This window comes from Triturus cristatus, chromosome 2_2, assembly GCF_964204655.1.
Source record: "Triturus cristatus chromosome 2_2, aTriCri1.1, whole genome shotgun sequence".
Lineage (NCBI taxonomy): Eukaryota > Metazoa > Chordata > Amphibia > Caudata > Salamandridae > Triturus > Triturus cristatus.
Window position 1 is genome coordinate 58,789,696 of NC_140582.1, and position 22,702 is coordinate 58,812,397.

At 41.3% G+C, this 22,702-nt stretch overlaps 1 protein-coding gene across 2 annotated transcripts in view; it reads right to left on the reverse strand.

Annotated features, from left to right (window-relative positions):
* NAAA (N-acylethanolamine acid amidase) overlaps nucleotides 1–22,702 on the reverse strand; it is a 239,719-nt gene that overhangs the window by 13,861 nt on the left and 203,156 nt on the right. The window contains exon 10 of one of the 2 annotated variants that reach the window (XM_085640978.1): nucleotides 14,001–14,084. In XM_085640978.1, the coding sequence (XP_085497104.1) occupies nucleotides 14,009–14,084 (76 nt within the window). In that variant the 3' untranslated portion in view covers nucleotides 14,001–14,008. The remainder of the gene's footprint in view (nucleotides 1–14,000; nucleotides 14,085–22,702) is intronic. The other variant, XM_085640979.1, reaches the window with a different exon arrangement.

The following is a 22,702-nucleotide window of genomic DNA, read 5'->3' on the forward strand; positions in this document are numbered from 1 at the left end:
AGACCCTCCTTTTGCCCTTACATAGGCAATACCTATACTCATATCAATCCGAGTCGAGGTCTATATTCATGAAGTCATGGAGATGTTGCTGTAGCATCATCCTATTACTTAGCTCGTCCCTCGATACAGGTTTCCTTACCCATAATGTAGCACAGAGGCCACATATCGCAGGAGCACACTGTATACACAGACAGAACAGGAAAAGGATGGCTAAGATCATTCCAATGACCATCAGAATTTTCCAACCCCAGGCAGATATCAGTTCCCAGAACCACCCCACCAGTGACCAATCTCCTTTATCCATGTGAATAGATTCAGATATTTTATGCAGTTTGGAGATGGCTTGATAAACTGTTGGAGCGTTATCTGGTATGAAAATGCAACAGCTAGATTGGATGACCTTACATACCCCACCGCGGTCTGCAAGTATGACGTCTAGAACCATACGGTTCTGCAAAGTCATGAGGCGATCCGCTTGGAGCTCAGCTGTCAAATTACCAAGGGCACCAGCCGTTACATTAACAGTGGATTCAACCACACGAGTCAGTTGTCTCAGGTTCCTACTATTGACCATCAGTCCCCAAAACGGCAGGAAACCCAAAAAGAAGTCTCCCGATTCCTGACCGGCAGTATCCTCCTTACTAATCACGCCTCTCACAACTCTGGTCTTGTGATAATCAGAGGCAGCAGTAAATGTTAGCGGTAGCAAGTTTGCAATATAACATGTGCCCGAGAAATCAGGGGGCAACCATGTATATGCTCGGTCATTGCAGCCAAAATATGTACCCTTGGCAGCCAAAAACGCTGGGGAAAACTGTGATGGAAAAGTGTACGTTTCAGTACAGTCACTTTTCCCCAGTTGAGCTCTTGGATTCTGACCATTACCTTGTAAACAGAACCGACCTATGTGGGGTACGACCCGAATTGGGGATGAGATTTTTCGCTGCCTTTCACCCAGACTAATGCTATACCCCGTCGCGTTCCAACCTACTTAAGCTCGCAATTCATCCTTAGGAATAGATGAGTATGCGTCGATATCTCTGCTCATATCGGCAACTCCTTTCATTAAGGCTTTATTATTTGTGCTAGGTCTGATGGAACGCGGTTGTCGCGGGGAGTAGGCATCTAATGCAAAAAGAAACATGGTCTGGAATGCCCATGACGATCCATTGTAACTAAACGGCAGCACTAGATAAGGAATACCCTTGTTAATGGTATGTGGCATTAACCCACACACCCAGCAATTGGTTGTATTCATGACTAGTTGGTGCTGATGCAGGAGTTGAATGAATGAATTGTTTACAAACTCAGAACGTCTACCTTGTTCGTGTTCAGGCAGAGGGTGAAAAGAGTGCAAGGAGGCAGTAGGAGGAGGTATAGGCTGTTCAGTGGGTGCAAATGGTACTTGAGAGGAGAAGAATACATAACCTACAGTAAACACCATCATACTAAATAATACAAACAGACATAATAATACAAAACGTTTGCTCTTCATTATTCTACATATTTTCGCTTTAAAGTTCATTTCCTCAGCGGGTCTCTCCATCTTGAAAAACTCCATCCTCTAATCGTGCCGCTCGCGGCGGGTGAGTATCTTCCGCTAAGGAGTACGCCTGTCAGTCCAGGGAACGCCCTGGACCAACCAGAACCGTTGACCTAACGTCTTCGGCCTGTACCCCAAAGTCTTGGCACCGCGACCCTGCCGCTGTTTCGAAAAATAAAAATAAAAAAGTTCTTCAGATGGGAGAGCTATAATATCAACAACAAAAAAATAGTAAGGGAAGGGAATTTTTATTTGTCCATAGGCCTTGGTCTCAAGTCATAGCGGTACTGTCTGGTCTTGAAACAAGAGTTCAGGCTCTGTGGTGTCCAATCGAATTGACGGTGGCACAGCTTCTTGCAAAATATCGTCACTCTTGTTCTGAAGTTGTGCCTCTCACTCGTGCATCACTAAATGGTACAAAACGGGGTACAGTGTCTGTTTCAGAATCAGCGATACCCTCCTGGACCCACTGGTCATATGGTTGAGGCAAAGGGATCCGTTTACAGTGGGCGCCGTGAATCCAATTCTTTTTCCCTTTTACTCGAACCGCTGATCTTGTCGACAGAAGTACGAGGTGAGGGCCAATCCAACGGGGCTCATCGTTGCTCTTTCGCTGGAAGTTCTTCACTAGAACCCATGTGCCAGGGTCGATAGGGTGTCCTGGAGCTTCAGAGGCCTGGGGGAGAGTATCATGCACCTGTTGGTGTAAAACACGCAATTTAGCCGTCAATTCATACAGATAGTCAAGCAGTACTGGATGTTCGATTTCGCTGAATTTTGTCGGTCTTGGCACACCCCATACATTGGCCGGGCGGCCAAAAATGACCTCATGTGGGCTAAGTCCCACTCGTGAGTGCACGGTCATTCTTGTGGATAGGAGTGCTAGAGGCAGAGCGTCAGGCCATTTAAGACCGGAGCTCGCCTGGATTTTGGCCAGCTTGAGCTTTAGAGTGCCGTTGTAGCACTCTACTAATCCAGCTGATTGGGGGTGATTTGCAGCGTGAAATTTTTGCTTTATCCCTAACCCCTCACACATGTTCTTCATCACTCGACCCACAAATTCACTCCCATTATCACTCCACACCATTCTTGGCATTCCAAACCTAGGGAAAAATTCTTTCACAAGGGCTTTGGCTGTGGATAAAGCAGTGTTGTCTTTTAGGGGATATGCTTCTATCCATTTTGAAAAAGCGCAAACAACAACCAGTACATATTTCAAGTTGTTGCACCTTTCCATGTGGATAAAATCTAGCTGCAAAACCTCAAATGGATATGATGGAGGCGCAAAATGACCAGCTGGAGTTGGGGTTCCTCTACCAGGGTTGTATTTCAAACATACCATACAATTCTTGACCACATTCTCTGCACACTTGGGAATTCCAGCGTTCTGCCATACTGGAGCCAACAACTTACAGATTCCTTTCACACTGATATGTGCCATTCCATGTGCCATAGTAACTACTGGAAGCACATATGCATCAGGTAGCAACCATCGCCGGTGTTCTGACAAATCAACCCAACAACCATTCTCATCCAATTTACCCGTACTTTCTATCCACTTGCTCAACTCTTTCTCTGTGGCTTCAGCTTGAAGGGACTTCACACTCTCTGTTGTGTCTTCACACATTCCAACATCATTAACCCATCTTGCAGGGCCTGCAACATACATTCGAGTCTTCACACCTTTTGCTGTTTCTTTCGCGATTTCATCAGCAAATGCATTACCACGACCAACATCATCAGTGATTTTCTTGTGCGCGCTGCATTTCATAATCGCAACTTGTAACAGTAAGGTCAGTGACTCAAGGAGATCATTCACCAACTTGCCATTCTGAATTTTAGCTCCATGTGAAGTCAGGAACCCACGTTCCTTCCACAATCGCCCAAAACTATGGGCCACACCAAAGGCGTACTGGTTGTCAGTATATATGTTCACTTTCATTCCCTCAGACAACCCGCATGCTCTTGTAAGGGCAATTAATTCTGCTGCTTGAGCCGAATTATGTGGCACACGTGCAGTTTCAACAATCATGTGCAAAGTCGTGATAGCATATGCAGCAGTCGTATCACCATTCGGAAGCTTGAAGCACGAACCATCCACCCATAAGGTACCATCACACTCAGTCAGGGGAGTATCTTTAAGATCTATTCTCCCTTTCGTCTCTTCTTCTGTTCTGAACAGACAATCATGTTGCTCAATCTCATCTAGGTCTGCTGGAATCGGCAATAATGTAGCTGGATTCAACGTGCTGCATCTCTTTATGTGTATATGGTTTGCTAACAGTGTCAATTCATATCCTGACAATCGAGCACTAGTTAAGTGCTGTGTCTTGGTCCTGTTTAACAATGTGTCCACAGCATGTGGAACCATAACAATCAATGTGTTATCCATTACCAATCCAGCAGACTGTCGAATAGACATAGCTGCTGCGGCTGTAGCTCTCAGACAACTTGGCAATGCCCTCGCTACCGGGTCCAAGGTTGACGAAAAATATGCGCATGGACGCGGTCTGTCTCCAAAAGGCTGTGTTAAAACTGATAATGCGCAACCATCTTTTTCATGAACATACAATGTAAAAGGCTTGCTGTAGTCAGGGGTACCCAACACAGGAGCTGAACATAATGCATCACGCAATTCCCAAAAACTTTTCTGACACTCCTCAGACCATGGGATAGGATTCGGTGTATTTTTACAGGTTAATGCTAACAAAGGTTTTGCCAGCAAAGAAAAATTTGGTATCCAGTGCCTACAGTATGAAGTAATGCCCAAGAAAGCACGCACTTCTCTCTGTGTTCTTGGCACGCTCAATTGTGCAATGGCTTGAATTCTTTCTGGGGTCAGTTTCCTTCCCTCCTTCGATAAGAGATGACCTAAGTAGGTCACTTCTTGTCGACAATATTGCATTTTTGAGAGAGACACTTTGTGATGAAAGGGAGACAAATGACGCAACAATGACAATGTAGCGTCTTTGAAAATCTTTTCAGTATCCGCGGCGATTAGTAAATCGTCAACGTACTGAATAAGGATAGCGCCACTAGGTAAAACAAGTGCATCAAGCTGCGCTTTTAAAGCTTGACTGTATATTGATGGACTTTCACAGTAGCCCTGTGGAACGCGTTTAAAACGGAAGCTTCGACCTCCTAAACTGAAGCCAAAAATGTCCCTGCTCTCCTCTGCAATTGGGATGCTAAAGAAAGCATTCTTTAAATCGATCACTGAAAACCATGCAGCGGAGGCTGGAATAATAGTTAACAAGGCAGTTATATCAGGGACAACTGGAAACTGTGGCACAACAATCTTATTTACCTCTCTAAGATCAATCACAAATCTGTAAACAGGTGGCTGTGAAGGGTCCGTTCGTTTTAAAACAGGTAAAACGGGACTATTGCAAACGTTGCCTCTCATCTCCTCAATCACACCCTTTTTAATCAAATCACTGACAATTGCTAACAACGCTTTCTGGCCTTCATTGGAGATCTTGTACTGGGGAATGCGTGGCAATCTGACATTGGCTTTTAAAGTGACCACGTATGGCGGTATTTCCAAAAGACCCACATCATTGGGACCAGTAGCCCAAAGGACATCCGGAAGGGATGATAATTCAGGTGGCATTGCATTCTTAGACAAATACATCGGGGAAATCACTTCCTTACCCAATGTAAGTTGTACTCCTGAGGGAGAACAATATAGCGTCGCATGCAATCTTTTCAACAAATCTAACCCTAACAGATTTTCACCACAACCTGTTGTTAGGATGAGGGGTGCTTTTAACTCACAAGGTCCATCAGAAAGGGGCATAGGACTAGAAATCGGGTTTCTAACTGGGGCGCCAGAAAAACCTACTGAAACATTCATTTCGCCAGACAAAGGCGCGCCAGGGAGTTTTGAATGCATAATTGAACTCTTTGCAGCACCAGTGTCCAGCAGAAAGGGCTCTGTTACACCCGCTGTCGTCACCTTAACATACGGTCCACTCTGGTCCACTGGCACTGAAACAACTCCCTCTCTCCGTCTATGGCTGTCCTAGTAATCATTACCTTCCACATTGTAGTCTTCTGCATAATAATCATTATTATAGTACTGAGCTGTATTACCAGTTGCATTGGCTTGCTGATCAAAGCTATTTATCGTATTTTGAGGCAGAAGAGGACGCGCGTTCTGGGGAACATTTCCACGCCCTCTGCCTCTAGGGGCTTGCTGACCACCTCTACCTCTTGTGCCATACGCATTATTAGTACGCTGCATTAATTTAGGGCAACTATACTTGAAATGACCTTCCTCTCTGCAATATGAACATTGATTGGGACCTATAGGGATATGGGGTTGATAATACCCATTCATTTGCTGGTTATTCTGAAACTGTTGGGGCTGCTGATAGATACTTTGGGTTTGCCTATAATTATTCTGTCCTCCACGTGGCGGATAAGCCTGCTGTAAAAGGACCTTTGTTTTCAGTTCTTTCGTTTTCTTGTCTGTTCTATCCTTCTCGTCTTTATCCCTATTTTCGTAATACTGTGCAGTAGCCAGTATTTGCGCTGAAGAGGAAACAGCCCAAGAACTCTCTGAATCTTTCAATTTCTTACACAACTCGGGGAGTAGATTCTGCACAAATTTATCCACAAATAACCGTTGGCCACCTTCAGTACTCATGTCTTGACCACTGTGGTCGATAAACGTTTCTTCAAACCTTGTAAAGAAATCGGACACTGTCTCATCTTTCTTCTGCTTACATGCGGATAGTTTATCCCAATTCACGCGCATCGCGGGCATTAAAGTTTTCATGTATGTAATAATTCTACCAGGGAGTTCTGCTACGAGGGGCTAGGCAAAGTCGCAGGAAGCGCGGGGGCAACAGGTAACAAAACTGGCGGCCCTTGAGAGGGCTGTACTGTAGGGATAGGAGCCAGCTGAGGAGGAGCTGGCGGCTGTGGGAAGGCATGCGGCACATTAACTGGAGGCTGCACGTTCACGTGCTGTGGAGGCGCTGTGGCATTTTTCGCATACGGGGGTGGTGAACTTAGCAAATGGGACATTAGGGAATCTTTCTCTTTCTCTTTTGTTTCATCTTGCACAAGGGGTGACAAAACAGGGTAACATTTATCGATCCCTAGTTTGCGCTGTCTATGTAACTGTTCATTCATTTGTTCCTCCTCATTATCTTTAAATTGCACAGCTGCTTGTATCATTGACATACCTCTTTCTCTCTTGTTCCTTTTCGCTAGCTTAATTTCCTTCTGTTTGGCTTCCTTTCGCCATAGGCGGAAAGAATCAAACATCGCCGGCCGGGCTTTCTTTTTAAACAATTTAACTTCCAAATTATCTAAGATATCTGTATCGAAACTACCATTTTGGGGCCATTTTAAAACACCGTCCTTTCTGGTGTATCGGATCCATACTTCATTATATGCAATGGGGCCCACGCCATGTTTTACATAAAGTTCATAAGTTGGAGTTCCAATTGGAGGAACCGGACACGAATCCTCTAACTGGGAATCCCTTCTACAACCCAAACAAAACAATCTTCCAAATACACTAGAACCAGGCATCTTCGCTCACTAGTCTAGTTTCAAACTTCAAAGGATTATCGAATACGATAGTCTCGTGAATACACGAGTCCTCTGGCTTTGGCACTTGCAAGTTCCAAATCAAAGCGATCCCGAAGGATACCAAATTCCCGAAGGATACCAAACAAACTGGGAGACGCTCCACTTATACTTAACTGAATATCGATGATCGATGGCGTCACCAGAAGACTCTCTCGATTGTTTCGCTCTACCAAATCGTCAAGGGTCCAAAACAGGGCGATTAATCAGGGCAGCAGTCCTTCGTAGCCGTCGGGACGCGGAGAACCTCGCAGAAAAGACTTTCGGACCACGTCGACATGCAGGGGTCGATGAAGTGGCGGCCTTCCTCCGGAATTTCCACACGAAGCTCCTCACGAACCTCTGGCTTGGACCGGTACCGCTGAAATCGCCCCACGTTGGGCGCCAACTGAAGTACTGGGTTTTTAAAGCCCAGCGGTGCAGGGGAACACACCCTAAGACTTCGGGTTCTTCCTGTTTCAGACCTACAGAAACACAGAGTCTTCTAGGTGAAGTCAAAGATCGATTTATTGGCTGCAGACCAATTACAGGTATCCGAGAAGTACAACACAATATATGTTCTCAGGAGACTGCTTAAACTTACAGAAACGGCCTTCTCCTTATATACAAAATATCATGCTTCAGGCACACATTCCTTGTTTTACGATATGGTCATTCACATCTATTCATTACAAACGAAAAGGCAGAGTCATGATGACCATCCCACATTCCAGTTAAGCCAGCCCACAATTATTTACCCAGCGAGGCTCAGATCCCACATCAGATATCAACAGGCCCCAATAAACACGGGCATCTCCTGTTTGTAAAACAAGCCATAAAGCAGGAAGAGTCAGGTGTGAAAGAGATTAGCCGGAGGCTTGTGTTCATGAAGAGGCTTTATGGTGTGTCAAACCCTGATGCTAATCACAGGTGGCCGTAGGACGGGGAGCTCGTGGGACCGGACTGACCTGGGGCGGTGGAGCCAAACTGCACAGGTCACAGAGAAGTCAAAGGAAGGCACATGTGTTCTAAAGGCCCGTACTTGTTCGTAATGTGTAGCCTATGTGAGGGCAACCATAAGATGAACACCGCTCCAAGGTGGAACCCACGAAGTCAATGTGTAATATCGTATACACTGCATTTATCGCTGAAATGTTATGCAAAGCACTTGTACATACCGCATTGACCATTCGCGGTTCGCTAATACCGGAATAGACAGGGGTAGGGCCCTGCCTCCTACGCGGTCCCAAATTCTAAAGTACCACAGGAGCCACAGTGGAATCCCCATTGGCACCACACAGTACCTTGAGAAGGCTAACCGTATATTATTTTAGAACTCTGTTCTGTACTTTCTCTCTGTTACAAATATGTAATTTGGTTACATTTGCAACTATAAACAATCAAAGCATGCCCATCATGCGGTTCTACAAATACAATCACAACCAATTTCTATCTGATAACATTTCTTAAATGTCATCCTATAGACCTAAGACAAGCATTACATTTTTTATATATGGAACAATGATGTGAACTTACCTCTTTAAAGTGTAGTACAGAACAACTGTTTTTGAAACAATGATCAAATAAAAAGAACATCTGTACAAAAGAACATCTATACCAGAGGACCCACAAATTACACATGTGAGTCTCTTACATTGGCATGATTTTATAGCTTTAAGTCAAGTTAGCTGAGCACAGCAAAAGAAAGATCAAAACAGTAGGATTTGCCACCCAACAAGTAGCAATCCTCACACATGCACAAATATGGTATTGATTAGTTAATTTTCAGATTTGACACTCAACACTAAGAAATAACTCTGGATGGGCGAGGGAGCATCTAGAGAAAAAGAACCAACCAGTTCTGGGTAACCTGAAGTAACAGTCTGGTAATCCACCTCCTGCCATGCTCCATGATATTATTTGCTCACACAGACACTAGCCTGGACACAGAAGTAGTTTATATCCAATAAGTGAGTTGCCCACCGTGGGGCCAATGACTTATTGGTGCTGGCACTCCATTCTTATCTCCACATGAAAATGGATTTCCTTTGCAGTGGAGCCAAAGATTATGTGGCCCTGAAAACTGCATCCATTCCTCTGTACATCTGTCCATCCATAGGTTTGCCTACCTCCCTCATGTTCATCAATATATGTGTGCTTGTTTGGTCTCTGACTGGGTGGTGTGTTACACGCCATATATGTTTATGTCTGTGTGCATGAGTACCTGCATATATGTATGTTTAGGTGATTGTATGTCTGATGCTGAGAAGGGGTTAAAGTAGGTCTGGGCCCGTATTGCACAAATTGACTCAGGGGCACAATAAGCGTTTGCACCTGGTTTTTGTGCTCCTGCTGTACTTTGTTATTATAATAGGGGTTACAGACAATTATGTGGTGTTTACCATAACATGCAACAAAAATAAAGTTGGCACAATCATAGTTGGCGTGTCTGCTCTGTTGCGCAGGGGAATAGCCATAAAAATGAATTGTTTTACTATGGCGTTCATATTTGATGATGGTGAGATTATGTTTTTATTTAAAGAGATTATAAACAATCCACTTTAACACTTCAGCCCGCTCCTGTCCATGCCTATAGTGAAGCTTGATTGTCCAGCACTACAATTCTCATTTCTGGTACATTTGATGAGTGAAGTTACCCATCTAGATTAAGAATATCATGGTAAAAGCACGTCCTCTTCTAATATAACCCCTCTCACTGCCCACAGACCCCAAGACTCACTTCTCTATAGTGCTCCATTTAGGGTGACCAGATTTTTAGAAGCAAAAACCGGGAAAGGTCAGACATAAAACTAGGACTAAAGCCTTTTGTCTCACTTTTATATCTGGCCTGCCCCGTTTTTATTCGGAGCATATATATATATATATATAAAAATATATATATATATATATATATATATATATATATATATATATATATATATATATATATATATATATATATATATATTCACATAACATTATATATGGCATGACCTCCACCCTGCACCCTGCTCCCTACTCTGTCTCTGCTGCTGGATAAGGCAGCAGACTGTGCTGCTGGTCAGAAACCAATAAATACTTCAATTATTTAAGACTTTAGATGTGCATGTGAAAGGGAAGTACACTTTTGGCTTCTGATTCGCAGGTTAACCTGACCTTTACCCCAAAAACCGTTAAAATTGACAAAAGAGTTGAGACACCAGGACAGTCCTCTGAAAACTGGGACTGTCCATGGAAATCCGGGACGTCTGGTCACCCTAGCTTCATTAGATGAGAAGATGGCGGTAAGGGCAGTTGTAAGTGCACTGCAGCCACCTGACACGCTGGCTCGCAAGTTCATTTTTGTATAGGCAGAGCAGCAGCCCACGTGGCGGAGTGAAGTTGCTTGAACATAGATGACAGAATCAGATGTTTTTACAGGATTACATTGCAGAAGGTATTGCAACATTACATTAGAAGAGCTGTATACGAGGGTGCATCAGGGCTGTGTTTGATTAGTGTGCAAGGCTGTACAAAAAAGTGATAGATGGAATGCCTGAATTAAGCTCAGCCACTGGTAATTAGTAAGCACTGCATCCCATACCATCCTTCTTTCGTTCACAATGCCTCCTCAGATTAGACTCAGCCATATGTAAAATCAGCCTTCATTCTGCTTCAACCGGAACAGTTTAGCCTGTACTGCCAAGCCAGGTCCTCTCTGAACTGGAACACAAGTACCCAGGTCTGGTTTTAGCCTAACTGGGCCTAGTCATCCGAGTGCAGCTTGGCTCTAGGGGTGTAGTGCGCTAGACTAAGCATTTTTAGCCTGTAAGAATTGGGTTGCTGGTTGAGGGGATGGAACCTTACTCAAGCAAAAGCCATAATCCTTCTCAGGGTGAAGTCACAAGCAAACCTCAAAGTAACATGTTTAACCCTCTGGTAGCTGGGCACAGGGCAGTCAGGCTTAAGTTAGAGGCAATGTGTGCAACACTTCAAAAGTACTAAAGAGAAAACACAACACACAGAGAATCCCACAATAGATTAGAAACAAGTATGCTTTAATAAATAAAACAAGACAAAATGACAAAAACCCAATCAGTAAAACCAGAGATATGCAATTTTAAAGATTAACATTTTTAAATCTGACGCAACTCTAATAAGATCAAGTGTCTAGCCTATGTTGAGAAATTCATCTATGCCCTCAGTTTAGGCACTTTTTGGGAAGTATCCTCTTCAATCATGTTCACCACAGCTATTGCTGTTAAAGCTAGATACTGGGAGAGAGTTATTGCTCAGAATGAATTGTCTAGTTCTACAGGCAATTCCACAAGGATTTTTCTAGAGTGTGCCCAAGGCTGAGTAATGTTTAAACTTTATTTGTCCAGCGCACGCATGCTCACTTTATTTACAACATAAGTACAGTACCTTTCTGACAGCTGTGTTTTTACCAAAATGGGCTTCGCTATGGGCAAGGTCCATTTTGTGCCAGTCATGCATGTTATCTGACGAGACAGAGGAAAATCTGCTCTTTTTTTGCTCAAACTATTCTGGACCAAGGGCCAGGTGGATTGTCCCCCTTTTGTCTACTGGAGATGTCACACATGCCTAATACTTTGAGAATTTGCTAAAGTGATTCTTGAGTGTGGTAGTGAAGGCAGTATCTGACCATTTCTATCAAAGGAATGTTCTATGTACATGTTTTAGTGATATGAAATGGTTTGCTATAATTGCACTTGGATATGCGTGAGCAGTGGTCTGCTAGCTTAATGATTTTAATTGATATTTTCTGTTTTGCATTTATTTTATGATTGTAGGGATTTTAATTTGTTTTCATATATTCTGTATTTACTTCTGCCTTATTTATTTGTGCATGTTTTGATGAATTGTTTGACAATAAAACTATGTTGTTTGATCTGTCAATAAACTTGGAACTTGAATTGGCTTTGTTAAAATTTCTGAAAATTCAAGGGACATGTTCTTCCTTCTTTTTGAATCACAAGAAATGATGAAGACTCTCCAGCAAGCTTTGTATGCATCCTACTTATTAAAGATAAACGTATTATTAGAATTACTGAGGATGAAGTCTTCTTTTGTGATGTCAGATATAGCAGTAATAAATTATAAATCAGTATGTTAGAAAATCTCCTTCTACTAAATGTCTTAACTAACAACTAGGATCAAGGGTGATAGGAGGGTAATGATCAGAAATGCACATTGCAGCAATTCTAAAAAATGTAATTTAATAGGTAGTTACATTTTTGCGTGTAAAAGTACAATTTATCCTAGTTTAAGAACCATTAACAAGCAAGACAACTATTTATTCCCTAGAATCAGGATTTAAAATATTTCTCTAAGAATCAAAGCTAGATTATTAAGATGACATTATATCAGCTCAATCAGCTTGGTGTTATTCAACAAAGAGGTATCATCTTCAAATGAACCATAAACATTTAAGATATATGATTAATTGCATTGTATTCATAGTCGTTTTTGAAGATTAATTGCATTTTGTTGATCACCACAGTTATAAATACAGACTGATTATTATCATCACATTCTTGAGACTTTAGCTTAATATTAAGGGTCTTATTGCATACAATTACCACATAACCTTTACACCTAAAGCAGGGGAAATAACAAAACCAATGCCAAGCAATTGTCTTTTGAGCTTTAAAGCCTTCCATTTATTTTGGGACCATTAATTATTTAGATCAGGATTTATAGTTTGCGGAAGGGCATTCCATCACAAATGTGACAGATATCCTGTGTGCCTTAATATACAGGTCATAGAATTTAGTGCACATTTAATAAGGCAACTGAGATGTGCATTATGTTTGTGATGAAGTAATTCATCTGCCAAACTCTAAACCAAGCCTTCAGTTAATCTAGTGTGATTAATCTGGAGGTAATTATTTACAGGTTCCTATGTAAATCTTTCTCAACATTTACAATGAATGGATATAATCAGTTTCAGTCAATGTTTGTTTTAAGTTTAGCTTATGTTTGCCAGTTTTCTGCTATTTACAAGATTTGTTTCGACTTTTTTATATAATGCTTGTATGCTATTTGTCCATGTAATGTTTTTTACAGGGTGCTCCCCTGTAACCCCTCCTCCTCTTTTTTTTTGTTTAACTTTGTTTTATTGAGTTTGGCATAATGCAAACACAAAGCAATGCTTTTGTGTCCCAAGAAATATGACAAAGCTGAAAGCCAGTACCCACCCGTCCTGTATACAATAACACAAAGCCGCCAAAATGCCAGGACAATACGCCCAATTGTGGGAACTGTTAAAGCTGGAACACCTGCTGACAGGCCTATATCGGCTCGTGAAAAAACTCCCCCCAAACCCTCCTCCTCTTTTTAATTAATTACCACCCCTAAGTCCTTTAAGATGAATCCTTTTTATTTACTGTTTCCTTACACTTCTTTTCGCTGCTCATTTTCTTTTTACTTGGGATGTTTTTGTTATCCAGATTTAATTACCCTCAGACATTCGTATCCCAAGATAATAAAACCAAACATAACCTGTCACCCTTTAAAGATCCACCATCAGAACAAAGTGGTTGTAATAAGGAAACACAGACATTCAATCTACTTAAACGTGACAACAACTTTTGTCTTTTAATTAGGTTCCTCAATCAGCTGACATTACAAAAAACAATACTAAAACTATTTCATTAAATGAGAAAGGATTTCAAAGAAGATAGTATTACAAACTAATAAAGCACTAGGACAAGCACATGGTTAGCAATATCAGAAGCATCCATAACAAATATTTTCCATACAACAACAAAAGTTGGATAGAGAAAGAGGGAAGAAGAGACAAAAAAAAGAAAAGACTGAAAATAAAAAGCAAGATTCAAAGGACAACTGGAAGTGTTAAATTATTACTTACTTTATCACTTACACATTAGTCCTTATCTGAGTTCTGTACTGGTCTGGAAATGCAGCACTCATTACTGTGGTATGAATGGTCATACTAAAAACAAATAATACATTATGTGTCATAGGATGAAACAAGAACAAAGACACTCATGCACTCTTAATTACTACAGCCAGTAGTGCCATATGAAATAGTACCACTTCCAATTCAACTAGACTAGTGATTCTGGTGTGCGTAATGCTTCAACCCTGTTATTTGTCAACTTGTTTTATTATCCTCATAGAATTTGTTATAAACAAGACAGGAAATGTCATTGGACAATATCAGTTTAGTTTCCTGAGTGCTCCCTTCTTTCATAAAAAATGGGCCATCTTTCTGCTTTAAAAAAGTGACCTGTGCGTACACATGTGCAGTCTAGTCGGTCATGGAAATCCAGCCCTGCATATCAGTTAGACCCTATAGTTTTGGTCCCTTACCCTTGCCACACAAACATGCTATGTGACAAGCTTCAGAAACGAAGAGGTGGAGGGTAGGTTATTTAAAGGAAGGGGGATTTCATTATGCAAATTGTCTTAGTTCACTAATTTAACTGCCTTCCTTTGCCTGCATGGTAGGATTTCTCTATTAATATTTTCATTAGTAAAATTTACAGTACAGCGTAAGAAATGCATGCTCAGATAAGCAATGTGTATGAAAATGCATGAATAAAGGGAGCATGAAGGGGTGCAAATGGAAATATGGCAGTAAACAAATTTAACCCACAAAGTTTTATTACTCACAAAGAAAGTGCAATTTACTGGTGCCACATTTATGCTTCCTCACTTTTTAAGTAATGTGTGTGAATTTTATCCAAGTCTCTGTGCATGTATTTCTACAACTCAGGATTGGCTGTCATTGATCTGAACTGTTTTAGAACCTGACTGCTGGTAAATATTATGCATTTGTGGAACAAGGTATTTGGGGTTTTGCAATGACACTCAGACTTTTGCCCTCATTAAATAGTGAATTGGGCTCTGTGATCAGCATCATACTTATGGATATTTTGAAACAGTTTCACATCATATTGGACAGAGAATGTGTTTGGCAGATCATAAGATGTTTTCCAAACACTAGTTACTCCCTCTGAAGGCGCCTATGACATCTAGAATAGAGCTAGAGGTAGATGTTCTTCAGCATGGACTGAGAACACTATAAGCTCATTCTGCAATAAGCAGCACATGTGCTATGTTTGCAAATACCATGGGGCCTAGCCCAAATCACTTTTCCACATGTTACTCAAAATTCATCCTGTGAAAGACTCTAAAGCTACCTTGTCTTCAGCAACATCACCATGGGACACTGAAGCAGGAGAAGCTTAAATCAAAAGCACTCTAGTATAGAATGCCTGATACAATCCAATGGGCAGTGCCCAGGTTAGTGTTGCCATATGTAACAAACTATCTATAAATATTTTAAGCCAAAACATTTGAATAAAGCAGTTCAGAATCTATGCCCTCTGTTGCAAGGGTACCTGTTCATGACTTCCTTAGCCCGAGGTCTGCTATTCCGGATACTTATTCTTTTGGCGGACTGGGGTTATCGATTGGTGCCAAGTCACCTAGTGACGTCGCTGGTAATGTCACCAAGGGAGCACAGCTGTGTAATGTGAACACGTTACATTCATCTTTATTTTTTAGTTTGGCCCCTTCACCCAATGCTACTAATAATATAGCTGTCTGTACTAAGTCTGTTGCTCAGGGTGAGCCTAGGCCTAGCCTAGTGAATATTCTTTCTTGGAACCTGGTGGGACTAGCTACTAAACTAGCTGATCCCGCCTGGTTAGACTTCATATATAACTTTGATATCTTATGTTTCCAAGAAACTTGGATGGGCGTGGTACATCACATCAATGGGTTCAAATCTTTTTTTACGCCGGCCGTACCTTCTAATCGTGGGAGGAATAGGGGAGGCTTATTTATATATTTATCCCATAGGATGAATTTGAGCAAGATAGATCTTTCCGAATCTAATACCTATTTTCAGTTCCTGAAGTTGAGCATTGATAGCACACATTGTATTGTTCTTGTTAATTTTTACAATAATATACCTAACTCGGCATCTGAGGTAGTATTAAATCAGCTACAGAAGGCCTTGGATAAAGCACAAAGGGGTAATAACAAGGATTTTTGTTTAATGTGGGTTGGTGACTTTAATTTGGGTCCTTGTCCACATGCATCAGACGGTAATTGTGGTTTATTGTCTGGCGATAAGAAAGATATCTCCCATTTCCTGCATACTCCATTTGGGGATCATTTAAATGTAATTAAGTTTACCCAGGATTTGGGTTTTGCCAATGATCTTTGTTCACCTGCCTCCCCATTTAGTCATACTTTCAACGGCCGTGGGTTGTGCTCGACCATAGACTTTTTATTAATATCAAACAGACACGCTGGTAGGATATCTAATTTTAAAATGTATCCAGTTGCCTTCAGTGACCATTATCCGCTGAGTGTTATTTTGGATTTTCCAGCTAACGTGCTAGCTAAAAAACACGCGTCTACACAGGCCTCACAAGATATTGCCATCAATAGGGTCAATGGCTACACTATTAAACGGGCAGGGATAGATTCACTTCTGTTAAGTCACTTTTGACTAGTTGTAAAACAGATTTTTTTGTCTGTCTTGATGAGACCACCTTGGACTCCAACATCGTTAACTCCTTCTGTAAATTTACACAGGCCATACAAACTAACTTAAGATCAGAGCCTCAAAGATCTTTTAAAGATAGGCCAGGCTGGTTTGACCATAGGTGTAGTAAGGCGCATGCAGCCTTGATAGCCATCCTACACCAGCCCATGAAAGATCAGGAAGCCATCAAAAGGGCCAGGGCGGCGTATAAAAAGTTCCTAAAAGAGCGAAAGGAGGTCATAAGGAATGACCTATGGCAGGCGCTAAAGCAAGCTTCAGCCATCAAGGATACAAAAGGATTCTGGAGGGCGGTGAACGCTCTGTTTCTTGCTACACAAAAATTACCCAGCACTGAAATTTCGATTGGGGAGGATCAATGGGTGTCTCATTTCTCTAGATTATATTGTAATCATGATGACACCCCCCAGGGTGATGATCCCGGACCTGCTCTGTCTAACTTCCTCCCAGTCAATATTGATTTTAACATGGACGAGGTAATCTTGGCCATTAATGCAAGCAAGGGCGGAAAAGCCCCAGGACCAGATAGTATACCTGTGGACTTATTTAAATCTTGCCCCCTGTTGTGGGGCCCACTGCTTACTCTGGTCCTACGGGCCTGTTGTACTTGCGGCCTCCCTCCGACCTGGACGGAATCAATTCTTGTCCCGATATTTAAGAAGGGCGATCGTAACGACCCGGCTTGTTATAGACCTATTTCATTGCTAGATTCTCTAGTGAAGGTAGCCGGGCACAATATTTTAAATAGACTGCAAATGTGGGCAGAGAATGCCGGTGTAATTTCTGAGCTTCAGTACGGCTTTCGCCAAGGTCTTGGCACAGTGGAACAGAGTTTGAACTTATGCCTCCTATTGGGGAAATATACACAGGCAAAAAAGGGGAGTTTATACCTGTGTTTTGTCGATTTGAGTTCGGCTTTTCATGGTGTTAACCATCAGAAGTTGTGGAGCATACTGGAGGCCATGGGGGTGGAAACCCCTTTAATTAATTTCTTAAAACAATCATACCTTGATGCCCGGGGTAGGGTTCGCTATGGGAGAACAGGAGAACTCAGTGATAACTTCCCTGTCAGAAAGGGGGTAAGGCAGGGGTGCGTACTAGCACCATTCCTGTTTACCCTCTATATAAATAGCCTGGGGGATACCCTATATAGGGATTGTCTAGATATACCCATTGTTGGCAAACGGTCTATTGGCATACTTTTATATGCTGATGACGCAGTTTTAATAGCTCGTACACCACTAGGCCTGCAGAGACTAGTCACGAGTTTTGTGTTGTATATGTCTAATTTAGACCTAAATGTAAATATCGCCAAAACTTTTACAATGAAATGCACTAAGCCTTCTACCAAGTGTCGTGATATTTTTTTTGGTAACAACAGGTTGGAATTTGCCAAGTCCTTCTCTTATTTGGGTATTGTGTTTGAAAATAGGGGTTCGTGGGCTCCAGCTAGCAATTCCAGAAAATTGCTCTTTGCTAAAGCCGTGGGAACCCTTTTAAATTTTGCTAGGAATCTAGGCAAGCGTCCCATTAAAGATCTACTGACAATTTACAAGGCCAAATGCATTTCAACTGTACTGTATGGAGCTGGCATTTGGGGCTATGCAAGTGTAGAGTCTATTCAGAAAATCGAGACCAGTTTTTTAAAATGTCTTTTAGCTGTCCCAGACAGCACCGCTACGTATGTTTGTCACGCCAAACTGGGACTACCATATGTGTCCGACTTAATAAAAATACAGCCAATACTATTGTGGCATAAAGTCTGGAATGGTATTTCCACCAGTCTCAACCGGGATGTGATAAACGACTGTCTGAATTTACAAGGGGTTTTATGTATTCCCTGGTTGGTGTATGTAAAAAAAAAAGCCTGTATGACATGGGTCATCCCGAGTTTTTTGAAAAACCTGACCGTTTGACTTCAGTATATACGCTAGGATGCTTTTGACGCGTTTGCGTCTAGGCAATTTTCATAACATGGTTTCATTCCCCCAAATTAATGATTGGTCACATCTTTTGTGCCCATGCAATGACATCTCCCCATAGTCGACAATACATGTCATATTTTTCTGCAAGTTTTACATCTTAATCAGGAAGAGATGGATCATACCCATTTTAAAATCACAAGGTCTGAGACAGTGTCGACCTGCATTCATTAAACTGCAATATTTGGATGATGAAATCAGTACTGGCCATATAGCTATATTTTTTAAAAGGGGTGGTTAAATCTAGAAACTCGATGTAATCAGAGTCCAGCGTAACTGATTCTCGATTTTATTCACGTTAGGGATGTTTAAAGAAATCTGCATTGTATTTTTAATGTTCTTACATGGATTGATACATCATGTTTTTAAGTCTTTGTTTTATGATGTGCTTTTATGATTTAATTGTTTTTAAATCGAATAAAGTGTATTTTGAGTTTTGAATAAAGCAGTATAGTAGATGGCTTGTTATTGAGATAAAGTCAATGGGTTTACTTCCTCTGAAAATTGTTTAAAGAATTTTCACAAACAATAATTGATGATGGTAAACACCATGGTATGCTCGCACAAAATGGTACATGATTCTTTAGCTGACAAGGTAATGACTCAGTCATCCTACAAGTCAACATAATTAACACTGCTAAGGCAACCATAAATGTTTCCAGTTTAACATAACTAAATGCCAGAGCATTCAAAACAATATTAGTTTACAGACTATATTCTATTACTCGGCCAGCAAATAAATGTAGCAGGGATCGTTCTATTAGTCCAACAAGGAAACAAATGATTGAATATTGCTCATAAGGCAATTTAGGGATTTGACTTTTCTTTTTCTGAATTCTAATGCCCTTATTTAGTATCCTATTGGACGTATCATTTCCTCTGCAGAATGATATATGACTTTCCCCATCTGTAAGGTCAAACAGAGTTAAAGTGTTAGCGCTGTCGAATAATTGAGGAAGACTATCCTTTCAGAAGAGTGATCAGCTTTTCTCATGCTCTACAACTAAACTGATTATGGACTCTGCTCTGTGTGGATAATCTATGCATGGAAACAGGATCATTGAGATGTCCTCCTCTGCAGTTTAGGCAAAACAGCGGTAACTAGAAGAGGGATCTTTCTGCATCAGCTAAGTGTATGTTTTCACAAAGGAGCTGCAATGCAGGAATGGGTCTCTGTGTTATCAATGTCTTCTACACTTCTTGTTAACTGGTACTAGAAGTCAGCAAGAGCAGCATTCAACCGTGATCTTCATGCTCTTTCTACCTTGGTGGTACCAGCAGTCATAATAAGAGGTTTCTTGTCATGAAACCCCTTGTGTGGCGAAAATCTGAACCTGAAGGGAAGTTTTTAATAACTAAAGCATTATATCTCTCTTTATGAAAGTGGGAAGGCAGGGTTGGGGGGGCACGCATTTTCCCTGCAGTGAATGAATATTTACGTGGAGCCACAGGGACTTTTACTAGCTGGAAACAACCGATACACGTCTATCAGTAACAATACACCACTCAACTTTAACTCAATGTGTTGTCCCGAAAAGACATAACAAACTTTGCTGTATCATAAGCAATCTTGAAATGTGGAAGTTATAACCCTAATATAAGCTAAATCTAGACAGAAGTGAAGTATGTAAGCAACAGAAACATCAAAAACATGCAGTGTTGCCTGCTGGAAAGCTACAAATGCCTGGGCATCTATCTCAAGCCGGTTCTGGCAGACACATTGTTAGGCTTTACATTGATAGCAACTTAGTTAACCTTCACAAGAGGAATAAGTTAGAAAACTGCTATTTATCAGCTCAATTTTTCGCATAACATTAAAGCTGTAATTGCTCAGGAAGACTTCTGTCATGTGATCCGAGCTAATAATACATCACACCTGGACTGAGGCATCACAATTCCAGAAGGCTTGGCTAGGACAATGCTAGCCCTCTAAAACAGTAGAGGGAGCCGAGAAATAATATTGATTACAAGATTTATTTATTATAATTTTGGAACTCGAAGAGGTCCACATAAAAACAATAAAAACATTTTTGAAATCGATGCATACAATATACAGTACGCTGAGATCTAAGTACAAGATAAAACCAATAGACTTACATGAGTACTCTAAGGTGCCATACACAGAAAAGGTTCAAATACAAAAGCAAATCATTTACATTATAACTCAATAGTAGGTTAGCTCAATAAATACAACAAACAAGTAAGGTACAATGTTTTAAAGAGCAACTCTAATGCAGTGCTTCTAATTTGCGCATTAAGTCCATCATTATATACAAAAAGTTAATACAATAAATCTATTGTTTGCTGTGCAGAAGTGTTTCAAACCCAAAATACCAAAGACCTCAATTTCATAAGTAGATGCATTTGGAAGAATTATGTCATGTGTTTCGAGCTACCAATATATCACACCTAGACTGAGGTATCACAATTGCAGAAGACTTTACCAGGACAATGCTAGCCATCTAAAACAGTAGAGGGAGCCGAGAAATATTATCAAATCAAACACTGGTAAAGAGACTGTGCTGGAATCTGCTTAAGGCATTCAAGAATCCGTTATACTGTGTTAAGGTAATTGACCTACATGAGAAACTAACTTTTGCAAGCAGGTCAAGGCCAAGAAAAGTTCTCTCACCCAAATCCTGAGGCGCCCTGAGCTTTTAGCTACAAACTGCAAAGCAAGCATTCTTGTGCATTGCCTGCAGATTGCTCAACACACTACCTAAAGGAATCAGATGTTTTTCCTTTACCATGGTTTCTATAAAACCCTGAGAAAATATTTCTTTAGAGTACTTGTTGAAAGGAGCCCACCAGAATCCTACTAGATCAGAGAAACCTTGATTGCTGTTTCCTTTTCCTTTCCTCCCCACAGTCTCCCTCTCTTCAACCTGCAAGTATCAAGCTGGTCTTGCCTCCTTACATGATTTGTACTGATCTTTGTTTTTAGTGTTGACTACTTTTCTGTATAATGCACTAGCAATTGATTTACAAATGCCTAAATAAATAAACTTCTGAACTGTGTGTTTTGTAAACTGATTTCAAAACAACCATTGGTGTTGTAAGAAAGACTTACTTTTCTATGTTAACTGGTTACCTGTAAAAAGCATTAGAGATCTGTGTTATTGATCACAGAGAACAATTTGTCACCCGGGGCAGGCTGGGAATAAGTGTTTGCATACAGTTCATCCCTATATGCACATTAAGTTAAGCAATGGAGCTCACGCGCAGAACGACATCATCACCCTCTGCCACTCGGGCTCAGGTTGTTTAAAAGAGAAAGCAGGAAGGACTAAGAGAAAATAAAAATCTTTTTCAAAATAGTAACTTGGTAGCCATCTTAGATGAAGAAGACGGGGGGCGTGGCTAGCGCCCGTAGAAGATGGCGGCACTCCCGTGACTTGCCTGAGGAGACAGGGCAGTCCGAGGGATTTTCCTGCATCACCCGAGTCATGAAGTACGGCAAAATACACGAATGAAGGTCGGAATATAAACGCTTCAAGGTGAAAGGAACTCTGACTCTATTCTGACATGTATTGCCCTTTTACCACGTATTGCGCTTTCAACTGCTGTATTGTCAACCGTTACTTCAATGCTGCCCGCGCGCCTTAGGGAAACCGTTCTCACCGTGCAGTGTGCTTTCACTGACTGCACTGATTTACTGGCGACAGGGAAATAAACCAGTGGAGGCCAAATTTCAAGAGCTAAGTACTGAAATGATTTCTCGCCTCATTTCTGGTCCTTATTGCGTTTTGCCTGAACATAACAGTAACCGTCAATTTAAGGTTGCCTACGCGCTGAGGGAAATCGTTCTCACCACGTGCCGTGTTCTTTCAATGACGGAAATGATTTATTGGTGACAGGATACACAACTAACGAAGTTTGAAACTCGAAAGCTATAAAATGAAGTGAAATTTGGCCTTGTTTCAATGCGCCCTTCCTGTTTATTATTATGCTCTGAAGAAGCATAATAGCAACCTCACTTCTGAGCTGCCAGCCTGCTGTGTATAACCGTTTACATCACATGGTTGATTTTTTCAGAGCCTGCACTGC